The sequence below is a fragment of the Schistocerca piceifrons genome, chromosome 5 (assembly GCF_021461385.2).
Source record: "Schistocerca piceifrons isolate TAMUIC-IGC-003096 chromosome 5, iqSchPice1.1, whole genome shotgun sequence".
In the NCBI taxonomy this organism is placed as follows: domain Eukaryota; kingdom Metazoa; phylum Arthropoda; class Insecta; order Orthoptera; family Acrididae; genus Schistocerca; species Schistocerca piceifrons.
In genome coordinates this window covers 588045727-588067820 of record NC_060142.1, presented here as the reverse complement: position 1 = coordinate 588067820, position 22094 = coordinate 588045727, and the positions used below count along the sequence as shown (strand labels likewise).

Genomic DNA, 22094 nt, shown 5'->3' with positions numbered 1-22094 from the left:
CGCTGATGTTCCACCCCAAAAAGCCAACGGGGATTGTCAACAGACCAGTAGTGCATGTTTGGACGGTTTACCTGGTCATGATTGGTAAATGTGGCTTCTCCACTGAACAAGATACATGATGAACTTGGAGTATCCTGTCTAATGCCAATGTGGAGTTAACACGATTCTCATAATCGTTTCCGTGCAGCTCTCAATGAAGAGAGATGTGACACGGATGGAACCTGTATCGATGGAGTATGCGTGGGACACTTGGCCTCACTCATGCCACATCCTCGTGCAATTGCGCGGGTGCTAGCGTGCGGGTCAACCGTAACAGCAGAAAGAAGATTAATTTCCACTACCACTTTCACGCAACTTGTTGAGGTGGTTGGTAAATAACTTCTGAGACGGTCGACGTCTGTTGGGATATATTGCCACTTGCACCGTCAGAGAACAAACTACATTCTTCCTACACCCTCCACCCGTACACCATGACCATGTAGGCTTTTTCTGCATTGGTAAATCTCATCGTCCACTCACAACCTATTGGTTGCGTTGTCGAACACTAACTGACTGGCAAGTTGCAGTGCACTCAAGGAACATACAAGCACTCTGTAAGCAATCACAACATCGTACCTAGTAACTAAGCAGGCCGAATGACAGAATCAAGTGTCGGGGTGGAAACTTTGCACAATTCGATATCTCGTAAACGACTCGCACTTGAATCCTGCAAAAAACACCACTGATATTGTGACTTACCCTAGTTATAGTCTGTTAATCTCAAGAGGCATTATTCCATTTTAAAAACTATATGTAAAAATATAGTTTCTAAGTATTATTAAAATCTGTTTATTGGCTGACAAAAATGGCTCTGAGGACTATGCGACTTAACTTCTGAGGTCAGCAGTCGCCTAGAACTTACAACTAATTAAACCTAACTAACCTAAGGACATCACACACATCCATGCCTGAGGCACGATTCGAACCTGCGACCGTTATTGGCTGACAATACGAGCCCCTGACCACTAATTCGTTCTGTGAAAACCGCACATCAATAGCTCTTTCCATTTCCGTAATATTTGCGGTGTGAGTTATAGGTGATTCACCCAGCATATTTATGGAGTGAGCATAGCCTACTGCGCATGTCCTGAACACCAAACCCGCCTAGTCACGTGATTCTGGGACGACGCTGCTTGACTACAATCTGCGGTAATAGGGAAACTTGAATATTATGCGTATTCTCCATCTTTTACATACGTTTCTGCACGTTTGAGTTTTAGTGACAGCTACGGTGCAGTATCGCCGTTGCTTTCAGTAAAGAGAAGTACGTGAAAGGAGGGCTACTTACTTTTCATAGGTATGTTCAACAAATGTACAACTGTAAATGTCATATTAATATGAGGCACTTGATACGTAGCAAAATATCGAGACACGGGTTTATAAAGTCTTCTGTTGTAGAGATAGTGGTTCAAATGGCTCTGAGCACTATGGGACTTAACATCTGAGGTCATCAGTGCCCTACAACTTAAAAAAACTTAACCTACCTAACCTAAGAACATCACACACACCCATGCCCGAGGCAGGATTCGAACCTGCGACCGTAGCGGTAGCACAGTTCCAGACTGAAGCGCCTGGCCGGCCGCGGTGTTCTAGCGGTTCTAGGCGCTCGGTCCGGAACCGCGCGACTGCTTCGGTCGCAGGTTCGAATCCTGCCTCGGGCATGGATGTTTGTGATGTCTTTAGGTTAGTTAGGTTTAAGTAGTTCTAGGGGACTGATGACCACAGATGCTGAGTCCCATAGTGCTCAGAGCCGTGTTTTTGAAGCGCCTGGAACCGACCGGCCACACCGGCTGGCTGTTGTAGAGATAATTTCTGCGATTTGAAGGCCAGGTGTTTATGAGCCAAGACCAGATAAATTCGCATGTCTGTTTGAGTAAACTGCCAGTCAGTGTTTATGTATCGATGCTACGTTGATACATAGACAGCCTGATTAATTTCCTCCAGTTTATGCAGGTTCTCAAGCTCTTGTGTGTATCGAAGTTATTCTGCATGAAATAGTTTCCTATACTGTGCCACTATAACATAGTTAAATAGAACAGATTCGGCAATAGAAAACGTAAAAAAAGGAAAAAAAATTGGCTGTCACTTCTTTTATTTCTCCAAAATCCGAGGAATGATCTCGTATTTTTTATTTATTTTGTATGTAGTGTAGGGTTTTCCTTTTCTGATGACATAGCCAAAATGCAAAGATATTTTAATTGACCATAAAAACAGAAAGGTAAATAAATAATGGCCAAGCAGGTGCTGCAAATCGCTTACCGTATGTACTGTAACGTTTTCACAGCACCAAGTGCGTTTTTTTTCATAATCAGTTAGAACAGAGGTTCGACAATATGAATAAAATGGTTCAAATGACTGTGAGCACTATGGGACTTAACTTCTGAGGTCGCGCGGTTGCAAACTGAAGCGCCTAGAACCTCTCGGCCACGCCGGCCGGCAATATGAATAAGTGGAATAGAAAACATCGCCAAAAAAAACGTAAATAACGTGGAATCTTATACCGTGACGAAAAGCGCTATTCAGTTCCCGGTAGTAAATTATCAGCATGTCTGTAAAACGGTCATAGAAAGTTTCACTGCAGTACTGAAGGTGATCTATCAGTAGCAGCGAAGTAATAACACCAAAACTACACTAAGCGCTATACGGGTTACGATGCCGTCCCAAACCACGTGACAGGTGCAACAGATGACAGAATTCTCGCGCGGTCATCCAATTGTTCACTTCGTAGCCAGTCATACGTTGCGAGACGAACCTGCGAGTAGTCGAGGCTGGCGAGGTCGGGCGACGTGTCGACGTGCGCGCGCACCAGCGCCGTGATCAGCGAGACGGGCGGCGACGGCGGCGACTCCTGCGGCGACTTGGGCTTGGACGGCAGGCGGCCGCGCCGGCCCTTGAGCGAGTCAGTGCGCACCACCTCCTTCACCATGCCGACGGCGAGGCACTTCTGGAAGCGGCAGAACTGGCAGCGGTTGCGCCGCCGCTTGTCCACGGGGCACGCCTTGTCGGCGAGGCAGACGTACTTGGAGCCCTTCTGCACGGTGCGCTTGAAGAAGCCCTTGCAGCCCTCGCAGGTGCGCACGCCGTAATGCTGGCAGGCGGCCGTGTCGCCGCAGACGGCGCACAGCTGGGACGGGCTGGGTGGCGCGGCGGAGCTTGCGGGCCCCGCGCGGCTGCCGGACGGCCCGGGGGCGGCGGGCGGCGGCGGCGGCTGCGCGCTGGCGGCGGCGGCCACGCTCGCCGGAGGCGGCACCAGCGCCTCCGGGCCCGGCCCGGCGCCGGGCGAGCTGGAGGCGGACGACGAAGCGGAGGGCGGCGGGCCCGCGGCAGTGAGCACGCGCAGCTTCGGCGACTCGCTGCTGCTGCTGTGGGCAGTCCGTCACAAATGTCGCAATAAGCGTCGAAAACGCACATGCGTTAGCGCTCTCGGGCACTACACTGAGGAGACAAAAGTCGTGGGCAGCTATATGCGCATACGCAGGTGGCGGTAGTATCGTGAAAGGGCAGTGCATTGGCGGAGGGAGCTCTCATTCGTGTGAGAGGTTTCCGACGACTTGGAACCCGGAATGGCAATTGAAGCTAGACGCATGGGACATTCCATTTCGGAAATCGTTAGGGAATCCAATATTACACGATCCACAGTGTCAAGAGTGTGCCGAGAATACCACATTTCAGCCACGGGCAACACAGTGGCCGACTATCTGCACACAATAACTGAGAGCAGCAGCGTTTGCAAAGAATTGTCAGTGTTAACAGACATGCAACACTGCGTGAAATAACGGCAGAATTCAATGCGAGGCGTATGACGAACGTATCCGTTATGACACTGTGGCGAAATTGGCGTTAGTATTATGGGTGGTATTCGTGGATAATAAGAGTTTATTGATTTCCGAGGTTCAAATTGGGGACAGAAATGTGTAAAAACGTACGATGAGTTAGAATGGAAGGATACGTATTTGATTGTCGTGGTTAAATACTGTATAAAGTTCCAGTATCAAAGTTCTGACAATAATCTTAGCACATAGTGGGGTGTTGCATGCGATGAGTTTGGCGTAATCAGTTTTGGAGGAATCAATAATCAGTTTTTTACGTATATTGTGGTTGAACATTACCGAGCAGAATATTTCTTAACTAAATTCCTATTAAGCCATTCGTAAGGAAAGAAAGAGTGTGACTGACGAAAAGAAAACAATGGTTAATCAGTAGAACAAATTCGTAGCAATAATCGAAATCACTCATATGAAGCGCGACTAGGAAATATGATAACAGACCAGTCAACGTACAGGAGAGGTTACGACACCATATAATCTGACGTTGGCGGTACAAAGTCGCGCGGCTCCCTGGGGCGATTTAGATCTCTACAGTGTCTATAAGGATGTCGGGAAACCTGTTATTAATTTTCATTATGCCTGGAGCCATGTAAAATCTTTTGAGCCCACTAAAATTTTCTAGTCTGAGAAAGAGCTTCTAACTTGTCATACATCGAAAAATATTAAACTCGCTGAAGTCCTTTTTTTTGGCTCTGAGCACTGTGGGACTTAACTTCTGAGGTCATCAGTCCACTAGAACTTAGAACTACTTAAACCTAAGTAACCTAAGGACATCACATACATCCATGCCCGGGGCAGGATTCGAACCTGCGATTGTAGCGATCGCGCGGCTCTAGACTGTAGCGCCTGGAAGCTGTCGGCCACTCCGGCCGGCTACTTTTTTTTGTCGACTTCTAAAATACCTCTCTCTCCAACGGATCTTTCCAAAACTCCATGTCGCACTACTTTTGCCATACATAAGGTCCCGAAAACGGCGTTTTTTTGTCCCTCAGAATTTAACTCGCAACAAATACGATGTATTAAACTGTCTATCTCCTGATTCTGAAATTCACCTATGGTAGATATCTCCACAGTGTCTATGAAGATGTCGAGTATCTGCTGTTAATATTAATTGGAGTTGAAGTTTCATTATCTTTTTTAAAAAAGAATACGCGATATTTACGCGTCCGGGAACGTTTTCACTTGAGAATCGTTTGACTGGTTTCTGGGACAGAAGCGACAAGGAGGCAATCGGGATAAGAGTGTCGACGAATCTTGTTAATCGAGATACGGGTTTTGCCCTCAGTGCGGCTCGGCTGCCAGCGTTTGGAGCAGTAAGACGTGTGGGGGCAGCGGTGGACGTAAACAAACAGTCAGGCTGCTGTTACACTGTTCTGGAGCCTTTATAAGGAGACGGTCTGTGACACCAGAGGATGGAAAGAGAGAGCAAGCTTTCTTAAACGGGTGACTGGCACTGAGGCAAGAAACGCGTGATGGTTTTATTGCGTTGAGACGTCGCAAGAACGTTCGTAGACGGAAAAATCTAAGTAAGCGTAAGAAATGAAGAGAAGTACAACTAGACGATTTCTCGGAAGGGAGGCTGACTCACCTGGTGGTGGACTCTGAGCGCTGCAGGGGCAGCGAGGCCCTCCGCTGGCGCGGGCTGAGGGCGGTGGCGGCGACGTGCAGCTCGCTGGGGAAGTGCGGCAGCGAGTAGGACTCGTGGCAGACGAGGGGGTCGAAGCCGGCGGCGGCGGCGGCGGCGGCCCCGGGGCTGGGCTGCGGCGGCTGCTGCGGCGGCGGCGGCGCGCCCGCCGGCGGGAAGTAGGGCGCGAAGGGCGCGTGCTGCGGGTGCGGCGACGGCGCGAACTCGTACGGCGACGCGCCCGCCACCTGCCGCAACATGGCCGTCACCAGCGGCTGCCGGCAGACCAGACAGTCCGCTCCCAGCACATTCTCTTTTGCATTCGGTACTCTGTCCGTACCACACGTCATCTTACCCCACCTATCCCACTCCACATCAGGGCTCCCCTTTCCCTCTTCCATTTCTATCTTTCCCCATCCCTCCAACTCTTGAAATTACGGCCGTGCCCACACTCCTCCTCGCTCTCTGTCTTCCCACTGTCTATTCACAGATACTACCAAACGGGCCCCCCTACATTGACGCCTCTCAATCCTACAGGACATTTTCCCGTTTCCCTTTTTCCCTAGTGTAGGTCCCACCGCCTTTTAAGTAGTGTTTTGCTGTTCTACTTCACTGTTTCTGATCGTGTTCCAAATATATACAGGGTGTTACAAAAACGTACGGCCAAATTTTCAGGAAACATTTTTCACACACAAAGAAAGAAAATATGCTATGTGGTCATGTGTCCGGAAACGCTTACTTTCCATGTTAGAGCTCATCTTATTACTTCTCTTCAAATCACATTAATCGTGGATTGGAAACACACAGCAACAGAACGTACCAGCGTAACTTCAAACACTTTGTTACAGGAAATGTTCAATGTCCTCCGTTAGCGACGATACATGCATCCACCCTCCGTACATGGAATCCCTGATGCGCTGATGCAGCCCTGGAGAATGGCGTATTGTATCACAGCCGTCCACAATACGAGCACGAAGAGTCTCTACATTTGGTACCGGGGTTGCGTAGACGAGAGCTTTCAAATGCCCCCATAAATGAAAGTCGGGAGGGTTGAAGTTTGGAGAGCGTGGAGGCCATGGAATTGGTCCGCCTCTACCATTCCATCAGTCACCGAATCTGTTGTTGAGAAGCGTACGAACACTTCGACTGAAATGTGCAGGAGCTCTATCGTGCATGAACCACATGTTGTGTCGTACTTGTAAAGGCACATGTTCTAGCAGCACAGGTAGAGTATCCCGTATGAAATCATGGTAACGTGCTCCATTGAGCGTAGGTGGAAGAACATGGGGCCCAATCACGACAAACGTTCACAGAAAATCTGTAGAGCAATGAGTCGCATGTCAACACAAGCACCGAAGTCAACATTACCTTCCTTCAATTGGGCCAACTGGCGGTGAATCGAGGAAGTACAGTACATAATGACGAGACTAAAATGAGCTCTAACATGGAAATTAAGCGTTTCCGGGCACGTGTCCACATAACATCTTTTCTTTATTTGTGTGTGAGGAATGTTTCCTGAAAGTTTGGCCGTACCTTTTTGTAACACCCTGTATTTTTCCTTTATCTTCACCCGTTAATCCTTATTTTTCCTTTATCTTTATCTTTTAATCATTCGATTTTAATGCAAACAACAAATAAAATCAACAGTTTAATGCCATGTAAACTCCAACAAAATTCATCATTTAGTAGATTTTAAAAACATCTGTAAAATTTGTAACCTTTTAATAATATTCGTTTCCTCTCGAAGTGCATTTTAAATTTTTTTGGCTGAAGAACAGAATGTTTTATCGTTGGCAACCTATCCTCTGCCCAAATGGGCAGAGAGAGTGAAATAAAAACAAAGGAAAAAAACCAGTGCATTCATCGTGTGACGGTATATTCCGATCTAAATTACTTGGCATCTGGCGTTGAATGTGTGAACTTGTGAGGTCGTGGCGATGCGTAGCAGCCGCCACAGAGCTCCGCTCTCCGCGACGAAAGAAATTCGCTGTAAAGGTTGTAATTCCTACAAAAATCTTGTAAGAAACCTCGGGTTCAACTACGGCGTAGCTCTCTACATGTCTCTACGAACGTTAAAAGTCTGTTTTCAATTTTAATGATACCCGGAATTACATTTTTTTTCTTGAAATAGGCAAAATTTTCTGTGTCTTCGAACTTATCAAGTCGTATCTCGAAAACTATTGAACTCACTGGATTAGGACGCTATTTTTCCCTTCATTGCCAAAATACCTTCCTCGTGAACGTATCTTTCCGCAGTTGCGCATTGCGATGCGTTTGCTTTGTATAAGGTTCCGAATTTTCTTTATCTATTTTTTTTAAGCATTGCCCATATTCAACTCGTAACAAGTATGATTTTTTAAAAAAGTCTTTATCTACCACAAAAATAAGGTAAAAATTCTGAAATTCACTTATGGTATTAATTTTTAACACGTCAAAAATATTTTCTTATTTATTTTAAGGCGGGACATATGTTTTTTACTGAAACAGACGATATTTTCTCGTTTGGAAAACAAGTACTATTTGAGAACTAGAAGGTTCAGTGCTTTGCAAAATGAAAGTAGCAACGCAGTAGGACATGACAGTGCCGACGGGCTAGGGAGCAGTACAACCCGCTATCTGTCGAATGCCAACTGCAGTAATTTAACTGGTACCATAGACGCAGTCTGTATCTTCTATGTACTGTTGGTAATTTCTTCCCTTATTTATTTCATATGTAACATCTTCCTAATAGTCAAAAAGGTATGTTTTCAGTAGTACGCGGACTTAAATGTTCTCATCGCTAGCACACAAAAGCAGTCTTTGAGCGGACTTTATACTTAAATAAGTATGTCGCGGTGTATCACAATTCCAGTCTTAGGTGCACTGTGTACACCACTGCCCTATAAGCACCTAGCAGAAGTCACGGCCATGTATAAGTGGGAGACTTTTTTTAATACCTCCACACGTTAATTAATTATCATCCTCCTTGCTGGACAGTACTTGGATATATATATATATATATATATATATATATATATATAGTGTGTGTGTTTCATCTTACAGTACATTACTGCATTGGACTGCGGGTACAATTATGCTAAGGAAGACGATTCGCGTGTGTCTATTGTCTGTGTTACTTTTTTTAAATGGAGATGAAGTGGACCCATATCAAGTGTACCAATCAAAAAGTACAGAATAGTGGCACGGCATCTGACATCTACAATCACATAAATACTCTGCAAATTGCTGAGCAGTGCGTGACACGGAGAGCAAAGGAAACACTTGGAATCTGCTCCTGTCCGTCTTTTCCGTGCATTGGTTTTTTTTTTTTTTGTCGACTTTTAGGCGGGGTTGAAATATGCGACGCTCCACCCATACGTAAGTATTGCTCTTCATTCTTGGACAGTTATCAGTTGCGACTGACAGTTGATATCAAGAAAAGATCAGCGCATTTCGCCACGGGTTCGTTTAGTAAGTGCGAAAGAGTCATGTGGATGCTCATCTGAGTCCACTGGCAGACGGTACAATAGAGACGACATGCATCACGGCGTAGTTTATTGTTAAAATTTCGAGAGCGTCTATTCTTAGGAAACTTACAATGAAATGAACACCCTTAGCTGGTTACAGGCGTTGACATATGTCAACGGGGACAGATGCAAATGTGTTCCCCGACTGGGACTCGAACCCGGGATCTCCTGCTTACATGGCAGACGCTCTATCCATCTGAGCCACCGAGGACACAGAGGATAGTGCGATTGCAGGGATTTATCTCTGATACGCCTCCCGCGAAACCTACATTCTCAACGTATTGTCCCACACTACATTCGTAGTGCCCCCGCCCATTATACCCATTACTCGCGTCGCGATGCCGATTCCCGTAAGAGTTCGGGCACTGTTTGTGCATTCGGACAGAAGAAGATGGTCAAGTAGCCGGTGAGCCTGAACATGTCCGAAAGAACAGATACCATCTTACTAAATGTCTTAGGAAACTTGCCCAATATTTTGCTTCCTCCTACGTATATCTCGGAAAAAGACAATGAAGGCAAGATTAGAAGGACTCGGGCTTACCAACAATCGCTGCTCTCGCAAAGTATTGATGCAGATGCCGAAGATTTGAAGGGAGAAAACTGGTGTTGGCATTGCGCAGTCGGGTGACTGGTGAGGAGGAAAGGGTACTGACCTGGTGGTGGTGGTGGTGCGGCTGGTGCTGGTGGTGGTTGTAGGGCGGCGCCACGTTGTAGCAGTCGTCGTCCATCTTGTAGGGCCCGGCGGCGGCGGCGGCCTGGTGCGGGTAGCGCGGAGAGTACGTCTCCTGGAAGCTGGGCAGCGGCGCGGGGGCGGGCGCGGGGGCGGGCGCTGGCGGCTCTGGGGCGGTCTGGAAGACCACGTCCGGGAACGGGTCGATGTCCTCGGAAAGCGCGCCGGTCTCTTCCGAGTAGGGCGCGGACAGCAGGTCCGCGAAGCTGCTCGATCCGAACGGGGCCTGTGGGCAGCGTGGACGCCGTCCCGCATGGCATCGCTCTCTGGCGTCGCGGCGCGCGCATGCCCGCCGGTAGCCAATCGGCGCTCCCCTCACCCGTTACCGGCCAATGCCGCGCTGCCTGCTGCGCAGCCAGCGACCCGCGTCCTCCCTCACGTGGACATCCTACTCCCGCTGGCCCCATCTCTTCGGTGGCGGACCGCGTGCACCGCGAGGGGATTACGGTGTCCGAATAGCCAATAGTCGTCTTTACTCACGTGTTACAATAACGACAGATGAATCACCGCTGAAGCGGGGTTACATCTTTTTGGATTTGGCTGTACCTGAAGGACCTTGATTTGCGTTGGCCGTGCCATACAATGTGTCCCACTTCTCTTACCACTCCACATAACTTTTTGTCCAGAAGCATAATAAAAGGTACCAAACGGATGTTGTTTTACTACCAGGAGTACATTAAACAGCACTACATTCTGAGGATATGGACTACAGTACGTCTTTTTTTTCTTTTAATAGCACTCTACAATTTTTAATTCGGTAATCTACCTCTTCTCCTCGAGACCTGACCATATTAACATGACGTTATTAAAACGTACCACGAAACTGTCTTCGACTCTCCTGTACTAATACACTTGTTGGACATGACAGTAAACGAATGGAAGCACGAGGAAAATGCACACTGATGATTCAGTTAACTTTCTTCAGGTGAAGGTTTCTGAGAGTTCAATAGCCGGCCGTTGTGGCCGAGCGGTTCTAGGCGCTTCAGTCCGGAACCGCGTTGCTGCTATGGTCGCAGGTTCGAATCCTGCCCCGGGCATGGATGTGTGTGATGTCGTTAGGTTTAAGCAGTTTCAAGTCTAGGGGATTGATGACCTCAGATGTTAAGTCCCATAGTGCTCAGAGCCATTTTAATTTGAGAGTACAATAACAATAACGAAAAGAATCTGGAATGCTATTCATCTGTGAAGAACGTAAGCTAATAGAACAGTAACTGCAAATATGTTTCCTTATTTACTATATGTGTACAAGTAGTGCAATACTAGTCGACCATAATATTATTTCACCGGGAAGTAAGGCCACTTCCGTCAGCTTATCGTGAGGTTCTTTTTTGTGATATTTCACGAGGACACTCTGAACCACTTGATAGTTTATGCACAACTGGCTTGAAATCATTCACAGTGCAAGGCGCTTTTCTTAGTCACCACTGTATTTGTTTGCTGTAACGTCACTCATTTCTGACAACGGCCATAGGGGGGGGGGGGGGGGGGGGAGGCAGGTGTAGTAATATACGATGTGTTGTGTACAGAAACTGAAAGACCGCGGTGCATTTTCCTTGTATTTCCCTTTGCTTACTGTCAGGGCCAGCAAGTGGACTAGCTACATTGTGCCGTATCCTGCACTAGGCACAGAGGGTCAAAGTCAGTTTTGTGTTTCGTTTCTAATAACGTTATGCTTGCCTAAATGATACACTGTGGTTCATTCTTGAACAGGAAGTGGGTTACAAAAGACAATAATGCTGGTTGATGTCCTCCTGATAGTTAAACATGTACTTGAAACATTTTTATTTTGCTTCGGACAAAATGCCTAAGATGTTGAAACAAGAAATGATAATGCGCAAATAGGCTAGTATTTTAATACCCTTTCTCGTCTGCCCAGATACTGAAGTATATGGAGTGGGTCGATGTATCTTTCATCAATACCATTCGAGAGACCCTAAGAAGAGAAAGAAGGTAATGAAACGCCTGTTACGTGACGTCAAAAGAAAATGTGGGCTGCAGGAGCGGCACAGTTTCCGCCCTATTGCCCCGACATTTCTATGGCTATGACAGTGAAACTGAGCTATGATCACTTCCTTGCTCTGCATATTTATCATATTTTCCGCTATTTTTCCGAATACTTTCACTCCAAACATTAAGAAGCAATATACTTTTCAGGGACTTTCGAATGTCGTTGTAGTATGTTCCAATAAAGTAAGTTTATAATTGCTTCACTCTGTTGGCGGATAAATCAAATCGATTATTAAACACAGAGAAAAGTGCTGCCTCCGTCGAATACTAACACTTGTTTCGATGCCTTCATCCGTTTCCCAGATATCACGTGTGCTCACTTTAGCCGACCCTTCTTGTAAAGCAATGAGGAGTGCCAACTCTGCACAACTTCGGTAGGCCCTTCAGTACGCTACTACATATTAATATTGCCCACCTTCGGTTTAATGAAAATGTTTGTGTATGTGAGTGACTTTTTAAAATAACCTTACACATGTTAAGCTGACAGTACAACAATGGCGTGGAATGTATTGGGTGACAAGAGAAGTAGGCGAGTGTTTGCTTAAGGCAAAGCATCAGAACAGTTTGTGGAAGACAGACATAGAAATGTCCCAAGAGCTCATCGCCATTTGCCAGTGTATATTTGTTTTCTGAACATCGCATATAGGAAATAACCGGCAACCCTTACTAGTCTATTAATTCAGGGAAACAATTAAGATAGGATGACAGGGGCAGTGAAACTGAGTCCTGCTCATCTGGAACTAAAAAAAGCAGACTTTATTGGCAGTCTGATTACCTTTTATCCAGGGAAGAAAAACATTACTTAATGGCTTAGTTTTCGAAATAGCATTAAATTTTAAGCTAACACAGACTTTCTGCAGAGTAAAGAGTCACGGCAAAAAGATGCCAGGCGTGTGGGTTTCAAATATGTAACTGTATAAAATAAGTTTCAGCAACAGTAAGATGTATACAATGTTTGTATTCATTTGTCACTGAGTGTATTCCAAGAAATTATCTTGCGTCGACATGAGAGGGCGTGCGTGTCCTCTTGATATGACGGTAACCAAATCAAAAGCTGATGCAAATATATAAGTGTACGAATACAGTTTTTCTATTCTAAAAATTTGAGGCCAAGTACAGATCTCTGAAGGAGATGATGATGATGATGATGATTGGTTTGTAGGGCACCCAAATGCGCGCTCATCAGCGTCCGTACAAAGTCCCAAGTTTTACTCAGTCCAACTGAGCCACTGTCACGAATGATGATGATGATGATGATGATGATGATGAAATGATGAAGACAACACAAACATCCAGTCCCCGGGCAGATTCTGAAGGAGAGGAGCGAGTTGCTGGCACACAATAATATGTCGTAAAAATGATATGAAAACTACATATCATAATTTATATGGGTAATTTAATGTTATTACCTTATGAAATAAATGAGTATCTGAGTGCCATGCATTTTAGGAACCGTTTAACAGCTGTGAGGACAGCGCAGGCTGCTACAACAGTTAACAATAACAAAATAAAACTGCTATGCACATGTCATGCCATGCATAAAAGAAAACTATTTAGAAAGTCAAGAGGCGGCGCAGAAGTTTGATTGGTTGAAGCTTTGCTTGCTTAGTGCTGTAACATCGCAGCTACTACATTTAACTGGATCCATACAGGTTCAACTTTTACCATGTCAAAACATGCATTTAACATTGCAATTCGCCATGCATCAGCGTGACCACATGCAGATGATAGCCAGGAAATTGCCATCTAGAAAGTTGCTATCCATGCGGGTCGTGATTTCATAACAGTTACGCAATGTGCAGCCCAAATAAGAGAGAGAGAGAGAGAGAGAGAGAGAGAGAGAGAGAGAGAGAGAGAGGAAAAAAAATCTAGGAACATAGCAACGAGGATCTGCCTCGCACAACATGCGAAAAACATCAGCTACATTAAGTTTATTACTTGCCACTGACTAAAAGACTAGCTAACTAGTTCTTTCTTTGAAAAATATTCATTAACTACTAAGATAACATAAATCGCTCTAATTGTTCCAACACGTTTTTCTATGATCAGCATTTGCCGATTTTCATTGTTGTGATGAATACGGCGTATTGTAACTAATATGGTTTTATAGTTGGGATAACCTCAGATGTCCGATTCCGTCAGAAGCATCCGTCTGATGCAGAGCGTAGGCTTGCTGCAGCATAGACATATATAAAATACACAGAGGTAATGTCTACAAATTGGCTGGCTTGTGTTACGGGGTTCGACGTTTGGAAGCGGGTATGCGCACATCGAAGAAAGTGGCACATAAGACGGTCGACAGCGGTTGTAGACCAGACTTCAAAACATGCTAATCGTATATGGCATGCTCCAGAAAAAGAATTGAAAAAAATCTGACAAGGAATAATTGTCTCATGGGTGTGCGAGCATCGGTAACTCGTAGGCTTCAGTAAGAATTTCGTTAATAGCTTGCATAGCTGTTGCCCGTGATTTGACCGTACGAAACGTAGAATGGTTGTTCGGTGCAGATTTAGAGAGGTGTTTCTTCTCGTTCTGTTGGAAGACAAAACAGAGTAAATATATATTTTCCTGATTTATATTTTCTGCATTGATAAATAGTCTTCTGTCCGGAAGGCTAAATCGTTGTCGGGGTGAGTCGTTTCTCGCATGGTACGATCGCTTCATGTTTCCTTTACAAAGGCGCAGAAACGTTATTTCCACAACTACCAGAAGCTTTGAAAAGATTAGATGACACGCATTTGCACCAAATGCCGATAACAGTTTTCGGACAATACAGGCTCGGATGGCTGCCGAGGTGAAGCCACACATTGTGTATCGTGAACAGTAACGGTTCTGTAACACTTCGTGCAATTATGCCCTATTCCACTCCCTCCCCGTCACTTTAATCATATGTCTGTTGTGGCATTCCATAAGACAGCATTTTATTTATAGGGCGTCAATGCGAATGATGCCTACAGCTTTCCGGAAGTCGTGGAACAGGGTTCCGCAAAGTACAACCATCTGGGTCTCGTGGTCAAACAGATCGAGCTACTTTTCACAACGAATCATTCAGAGGAATTGTTTGATTTAAGGGCGAAAAAACTTTGTCCCATTTTTGTTACCCAAAACTAGCGTCAGTTATGAAGCGTCACACCCTGATGGTTATAGAAGTTTCTTATGAGATCTGTTGGGGATCTTGTCTGTGATGTTGTTGTTGTTGTGGTCTTCAGTCCTGAGACTGGTTTGATGCAGCTCTCCATGCTACTCTATCCTGTGCAAGCTTCTTCATCTCCCAGTACGTACAGCAGCCTACATCCTTCTGAATCTGCTTAGTGTATTCATCTCTTGGTCTCCTTCTACGATTTTTACCCTCCACGCCGCCCTCCAATACTAAATTGGTGATCCCTCGATGTCTCAGAACATGTCCTACCAACCGGTCCCTTCTTCTTGTCAAGTTGTGCCACAAGCTCCTCTTCTCCCCAATTCTGTTCAATACCTCCTCATTAGTTATGTGATCTACCCATCTAAACTTCAGCATTCTTCTGTAGCACCACATTTCGAAAGCTTCTATTCTCTTATTGTCTAAACTATTTATCGTCCACGTTTCACTTCCATACATGGCTACACTCCATACAAATACTTTCAGAAACAACTTCTTGACATTTAAATCAATACTCGATGTTAACAAATTTCTCTTCTTCAGAAACGATTTCGTTGCCATTGCCAGTCTACATTTTATATCCTCTCTACTTCGACCATCATCAGTTATTTTGCTCCCCAAATAGCAAAACTCCTTTACTACTTTAAGCGTCTCATTTCCTAATCTAATTCCCTCAGCATCACCCGACTTAATTCGACTACATTCCATTATCCTCGTTTTGCTTTTGTTGATGTTCATCTTATACCCTCCTTTCAAGACACTGTCCATTCCGGTCAACTGCTCTACCGGGTCCTTTGCTGTCTCTGGCAGAATTACAATGTCATCGGCGAACCTCAAAGTTTTTATTTCTTCTCCATGGATTTTAATTCCCACTCCAAATTTTTCTTTTGTTTGTCTGTGATAGTGCCCCCAATTTGAGTCCATTCTCGCTCGTTGTCCGTGGGCGCCATTGGCGTACAACGTGCAATTCGGTACGACTTCTTCGAGAATAATATTTATTTATTTTTGCGATGCTCGCACACCTTGACGGATGCAGGGCTACGGGTGCGGGTGCGAATACCGGCGGGGGCGAGCCGGCGACGGCCTGCGGCGAGGGCGGGGTGGGCCCCGGCGGAGACTGCGAGGCCGAGGCGGAGGCGGCAGGCTCCAGCTCCGGCCGGCCCATGGCTGCTGGCGGCGGAGACGGGGCCGCTGGCGGCGCGCTCGCCTCGCTATCCGAGCCGCTGTGTGCACTCAGGGTGGCCGCACCTGCGCATGCGCAGCGCGCGCCTCTACTCTACCCTGCCTTCCTCTTGCTGCGCAGCTCGCATGTCTACCTCATCGGGCAGTCACGAAGTCTTAATTATAGCCTCGAAAAAATGTCACGTAATTAATTTTTCTTTGTCTGCAGTGACACGTTTGCAGTCCTGGTACGCTTTGAAATCCAGGCGCCATAGTACCGTAGCACGCCACTGGAGGAGCGAAAGGAAGATGTCTCAGCCGATTATTAAAGTGGAGTGTCGTGAGGTAATTCATTTTCGGCAACAGCAGAAATGTGGCAGCTGGTCAGACATAGTTGCCACATTTTTGCTGCTGCCAAAAACGAATTATCGCACGATACTCCACTTTAACAACGGACTCCGCCATCTTCATTTCGCTCCTGCCGTGACGCGGTGATTTCGTCGTCTACCAGTATAACACACGTGTACTGCAGACAAACAAAAAATTGATGATGTAACTGTACGGCTACCTATCGTACTGGAGGACACACTTGTACAGACATAATATTCCGAAACTGAAGCCTATTTTGCCCCATCAGTGGCATCTCGAAACAGCTAAAGCACAGGGCGATCACAGATTATTGGACGATTCCATAAGGCTAGATTTTTCTCTACACGTAATTATGTTACGTGACCTCGCCATCGTCTCATACAGAAACTGGCATTTGCCCGCGCATTGCCTCCACACTGAAGCAGTGAGGCTGCCGTAGCGTATCATTGCACCACCGTTTCCCGAGTTCGAGCTGTGTCGCTAAGCTGTGACATGCTGTTATTGCTTTCCGCTGTGAAACGTCGTGTTCGAAGTCGGTCATAATGGAACCGAGAACGATGTTGAAAATTCGCGTACATTCCAAATACGTGGAATTAGTGGTATCTCTTTCAAAGGAGGATCTACGTAAGTACACACAAATCTGCAGTCGTCTCTTACACCGCGCAAAACGTTTTCGCGAGGCTTCGCAGGAGCTCCGCTGTCTTGACACAGCACAGCAGCGGAACGTGGTAAGACGTCTGTAGTCCACTGCCACTGAGTCGATCGATTTCGACGAGAACCGCCACAGCGTAGGTGTTGTTCACCTCGAGGCCGAGAAACCGTCTCGCACTGATAGGCCTCGAAAAACTGTTTCTTACTACTGCGAGCAGTTTTTGGGCGCGTTAGTACTCTACACAATAGAAGACGAGCATTTTTTATTGTTATTGTTGAAAAACGTATCTGTGTTGGCGACTGATCGTAGTTGTGGAGGCCCTAAGATCACGAGAAGACACAGACAGTCTCGTTGCTGTTCGACCTCCATTTAGAGGACAATTTCGGGCCGTGTTTCTCTGGCGTCATCGTCTCGAACAATTTCGCGACAAGGAAACCATGTGCTGGCGAAGAAAAGGATACGGTAGACTCAAACAGTCGAAAACTGGGGTCGAGAAGATACCTTCGGAGCTTGTAGAAATCATTACTAACAGCCAGTCAGCGGTTACTGGCCGCAACACCAAGTCAGGAAATGCCACGGAAGGAATAAATCTTGCCAAAGCTGCAGCCTGTACACAAACTGAATCTATATTTATATTCCGCAGATGGTGTTACGGTGCTTCGCTGAGGGTGACGGGCACCACGTACTCCCCTGCCGCCACCCTTCTTGCTTCCACGAGTGAGAGGGAGAAAGTAATGTATAACCTGACCCTTTTTGGAACGTGTGTTCTAGGAATTTTAATTGTAAGCCTCTACGCTTCTCTTGTAAAACGTGCTACGGAGGTTGGAAGAGCATCGCTATGACACTGGCTAAACGAACCTGTGACGAAACGCACAGCTGAGCTTTGACCTGCCTTTATTAATCCGACTTGAACAGTGACACCTTAGAGTAGAATGAATTTCGTGTGAATCTGTGACACGTGTACGTTACAAAACAGCATGCAGTACAAAGCTGTATCGGAACGAATTCTCAAGGATAATGGTGTGACGTTTCTTTTATGTGGAAAAACCAGTACTCACAATTTTACGAATATGAGTATGGTGACAGAACAAAAGCAAAAGTGAGACGTGCTTTGTAGTGTTTCTAAGCCAAGCCCGCTGTGCATTTGAACGTTTGTGAACAATGGATAAAGTCACAATTGGAAGCCCAATAGGACGGAGAAGAAAGCTTCATTTTTGTCAGATACGAACTTTCAGTAGTAACGAAATAAATTGCTAAGAAGATATTGAGCGGTTGCAGGCAACAGTTTCAACCCATGGGAGTCACACCCAATTGTTCTACGGTTATATAACTACCGAGCAAGGTGGCACAATGGTAAGAACGGGGCTCACATCAGAGAGGATGGCGGTTCAAATCCGATTCCGGCATCCAGATTTACGTTTTTCATTGTTTCCCAAAATCGCTAAAGGGAAGTGCTGGGATGTTTCCATCGAGAAGGATACGGTCAGTTCCCCCCGTCCCCTCCTACATGCTTCCTCAGGCTGATTCAGTGAAATTTATTCCTCTAAGGTTTCGTCTTGGACGTTATCAGAATCGAGATGTGTCACTGCTTGAAGGATTTGACGCTATTCGAACTATGAACTGTGATATTACTGGGGAAACCCACATGGACAGCATCTAAGCTCAGCATAAAAGCTCCATACAACGTTGCTTGAAATGGTGACAATGCCTTTTATTTACTTTCGATGTTGGAGAGGTATAGCCTTATAGCATTGTCCATTAACTTGTAATCACTTTGAACAATAACTAGTCATTATATGATAATGAAATCATTATTATTACCATCTTATTTTGAGTTGTTGGTGTTTCGGCTGCAACAACGTGAGCTAATTACTTTAATCATGATGGACGGAAGGGGTGTTTATTAGAATGTTATATCATGTACAATTTCCGTACTGCGCAGATTTCTAGTCCCACTGAAATCTAATTTAGAGTGAATACGGCACGTGTAATAGGAAACACTCTAGCGGAGCCGGCGGTGAAATTAATATCCGTTATTGCTACATAATTATCAGGCGCTAGACCAAAACTGCTTTGATGCCAAACGTTCAGGTAATAGCGGTAGAACGGCGAGTTAATAATATTGTGGCGGCAGACTAAGCAATTCAGTGTAGTAGAGTAAGGTTTGTTTCTAGGCTGTTAATGAACGAAATTCAAGAAATAATAATGAATGTGGAAAGCATATTATTTACATGTGCTTGTAGCTGTGTACCATTGTCGCTGTTGGTTCCTTGTAAATGGCTTAGTGCTTTAGAAAATGCTTGATTGGAGTTACTTCTGAAATAGCTTACATGTACGTATGTCCCGGAGAGAAAAAGTTGTTCGCGTGTTATGAGTAACGCCATCAAGAAGTTCACTCTTTTGCCCGTCTCTTTACCTTTACGGTGTGACAGTCTGTGAAATGAATCAATTAAGATAACTAATACTGAGCACTGAACGTGTTCAAAAAAGAGTCTCTGCCCAGTTTTGTAACGTATTTGTCTACAATCACTGAGCTGCTTTCTTATAGCTCCTGTGCTTTTTTCTCTTATGCTGCAGCTGTAGATACTTGTGAAGTTGATTGAGAGCAGTCGGGCTCTTTTGAAATGATACCGATCAAAATGGTTTCGTTGTAACCCAAGATTTACGTTACTATCGTGATTGTCGATCGCGGGAATCTGATAAAAGTGCTCGTTTATATCTAAGAAGAGCTGGTCCACAAAATGCACTCAAAACCACGGTGCGTCTTATCTGCAGTATGTTAAGTGTTTTCATCCGGTGGTCACGGCTGGACAGCGCCTCGTAACTTGCTACTCACGTGGCAACGAAGTGCCCGCCATTGACCACGGCCAACACGATATCAATGCAGAAGATGCTAGACCTGATTACGAAACGACAAATAGCATGGTGGTGGCGGATCTCTACTCGTAGAGCGCCTTTGTGATCACTGGCGAGTACCCTCTTCCAGCTGAATGGAGGGCTTGAAGAATGGTGCCCAGTTCACAAGGGTGGAGCTGAGAGGGTACCACGTCGTTTCGGCCTCATGCGTCCGAACACCGCATCCCTTATCTGTTGCAGACGACTGTTGGCGTCAGAAAACGTGCAGATAGGCGAAATTATTCGTAAACCGGGATCGTGGAGAATCACTGTTTGTGGTTTATTTTTAATAGTCTTAAATTTTCAATATTATCCACATGATGATCTACGATAGACTTTCAAGTATCGTGTTCGACGACAGCATGGTTGGAACTTCAGAGTTTAGGACAATTTTCCAAGCTGTAGAATTATGGAAGAAAGTTGGGACGAAACTGAACCTTAGATATCTCTAGTGTGTACAGTAACAATGACAGTTTTCACCATTCATCCGGATTCATAATACTGAGTTACCGATAAATACTATGTACAGCTTTAAAGAATTTGTTTCGAATGTAGAAATTCTTCAGACGCCGATTGAATCGATAGTAAATAACACTCTGGCAAGTTAATACCCCTTGTAAACGGTATTTATAATGTTTTACGCGTTTGATATATATTGATGAGAAATACGTATCTCTATTCTGAGTAAATCACGATTGTAACTTCTGAAGCTTTGAATTCCGAGTCAGGATTAACGTAAGATCATCGCTGTAGGCTGTGAACCTGTACCAAGAGATATCGCTGTTTCATTACTCAACACACCACGTCACTAAGAGACAGATCGCGCCCTTTGTTTCAAATATTTCCAAATTCTCAATTTCCTTTTCATTTGTCCATAGTGACGGTAGAATTATTAATTTAGAATGGTGTCAAAAAAAAAAAAAAAAAAAAAAAAACGCTCGTTTTGTAAGGGGTGGAACAGTCTGAGCAGAGGTAAATAAGTAAATTGTGAGTAACTGGATAAGTTGTAATCTACGATATTTATTGATCTTAGTTGTTGTTGACTAGGGTAAGGGCGAACGCTAGTATTCCGTGTATGTAATATATCCAATTTAGCGACAAAAGCTGCCCCATTCCCAACATCCAGTGATCACAGCAGCGCCGCGTGGCTATGACGTTGACAGATGTGTCAACCTCTTACGAGCTCCACCGAGAACTGGGCGTCACCTTGGGAGAAGTATCTGAATAGTAATGAAGCACTATTAACAATCGAAATTTGGCGTATGAGTGACCTGGTTTGTTGCAAGCGACACGAGTTAATAGCGAATTACGCGAGGGACTTATTGAAGAACCTCTTACTAAATCAGAGGCAAGTGTGCTCTGCGTAGAATTTTCATTGCTAGGGCCCTCGGATTAATCGGACACGATCTAGGGGGTGAAATCGAGGGTGTGAAACGCCTTTCGAGCTCGTGTTACTTGTTTTTGATTTGGTAGAGAACAAAAGCACGTCACGCCGCGCTAGATCACGGCATAGTGGCCGTCGCTCCAGGAGCGTGCGAAATTAATAATAGAGGCTGTGGGGAGGGGGCGATGAGTGTGGGCGGGTGGTAGGAGCGGGGGTTGGGAGCAGGAGGAGATAGGGGGGGAGGGGGGGAGTGGTCGCGCTCCAGGGCTCGCAGCAATCGCGCCGCCACTGGGGACACATTCCGCCAAATGTCAGCCCGCCCTGTCGTGTCCCGTGCTGCAGGCAGCGCCGCGGCATTCTTCTGTCGGCCCATCTTCCAGGAAATTTGTGAAAAGAAAGGGGTGGAGCAGTGCTTCCTAAACTACACGTGCGCTCCTTTGGTAGGCAGCTTCGGCCCCTGACTACTTATTTGCAAGGTCTAAGATCTCGATCCGGCACACGTATAGAGTTGATATCAACGTTTTTTTTTATGTTCGTACAGCAACGTGCGTCAAGTGTCAACTTTTTCTGAGGGCTATGAACAGTTTTATGTATGAGATCCACGAAAACAGCGATGTCGCATGTGTTTCGTTCAAATTGATAAACTGGGGAACCGTGCCATCATGTAATGTTTGATTTGGGCTGATTTATTGCCTAGGGAAGTTCATCAAAAGGTGCTGAATTTTTATGAGTGGGCTGTTCGTTCCATTTCAGCAGTTACA

The 22094-nt window shown here is 45.6% G+C and overlaps 1 protein-coding gene and 1 non-coding gene across 3 annotated transcripts in view; both read right to left on the bottom strand.

Annotated features, from left to right (window-relative positions):
• Positions 1–22094, bottom strand: part of LOC124798401 (probable nuclear hormone receptor HR38) — an 82172-nt gene that overhangs the window by 13913 nt on the left and 46165 nt on the right. Inside the window, exons 3-5 of one of the 2 annotated variants that reach the window (XM_047261788.1) lie at positions 9650–9952; positions 5455–5765; positions 2792–3401 (exon numbers count right to left, since the gene is read on the bottom strand). In XM_047261788.1, coding sequence (XP_047117744.1) covers positions 2792–3401; positions 5455–5765; positions 9650–9952 — 1224 coding nt within the window. The remainder of the gene's footprint in view (positions 1–2791; positions 3402–5454; positions 5766–9649; positions 9953–22094) is intronic. The other variant, XM_047261789.1, reaches the window with a different exon arrangement.
• On the bottom strand, positions 9134–9207 carry Trnat-ugu. Its single transcript has one exon. It is a non-coding gene; the product is annotated as a tRNA-Thr (tRNA).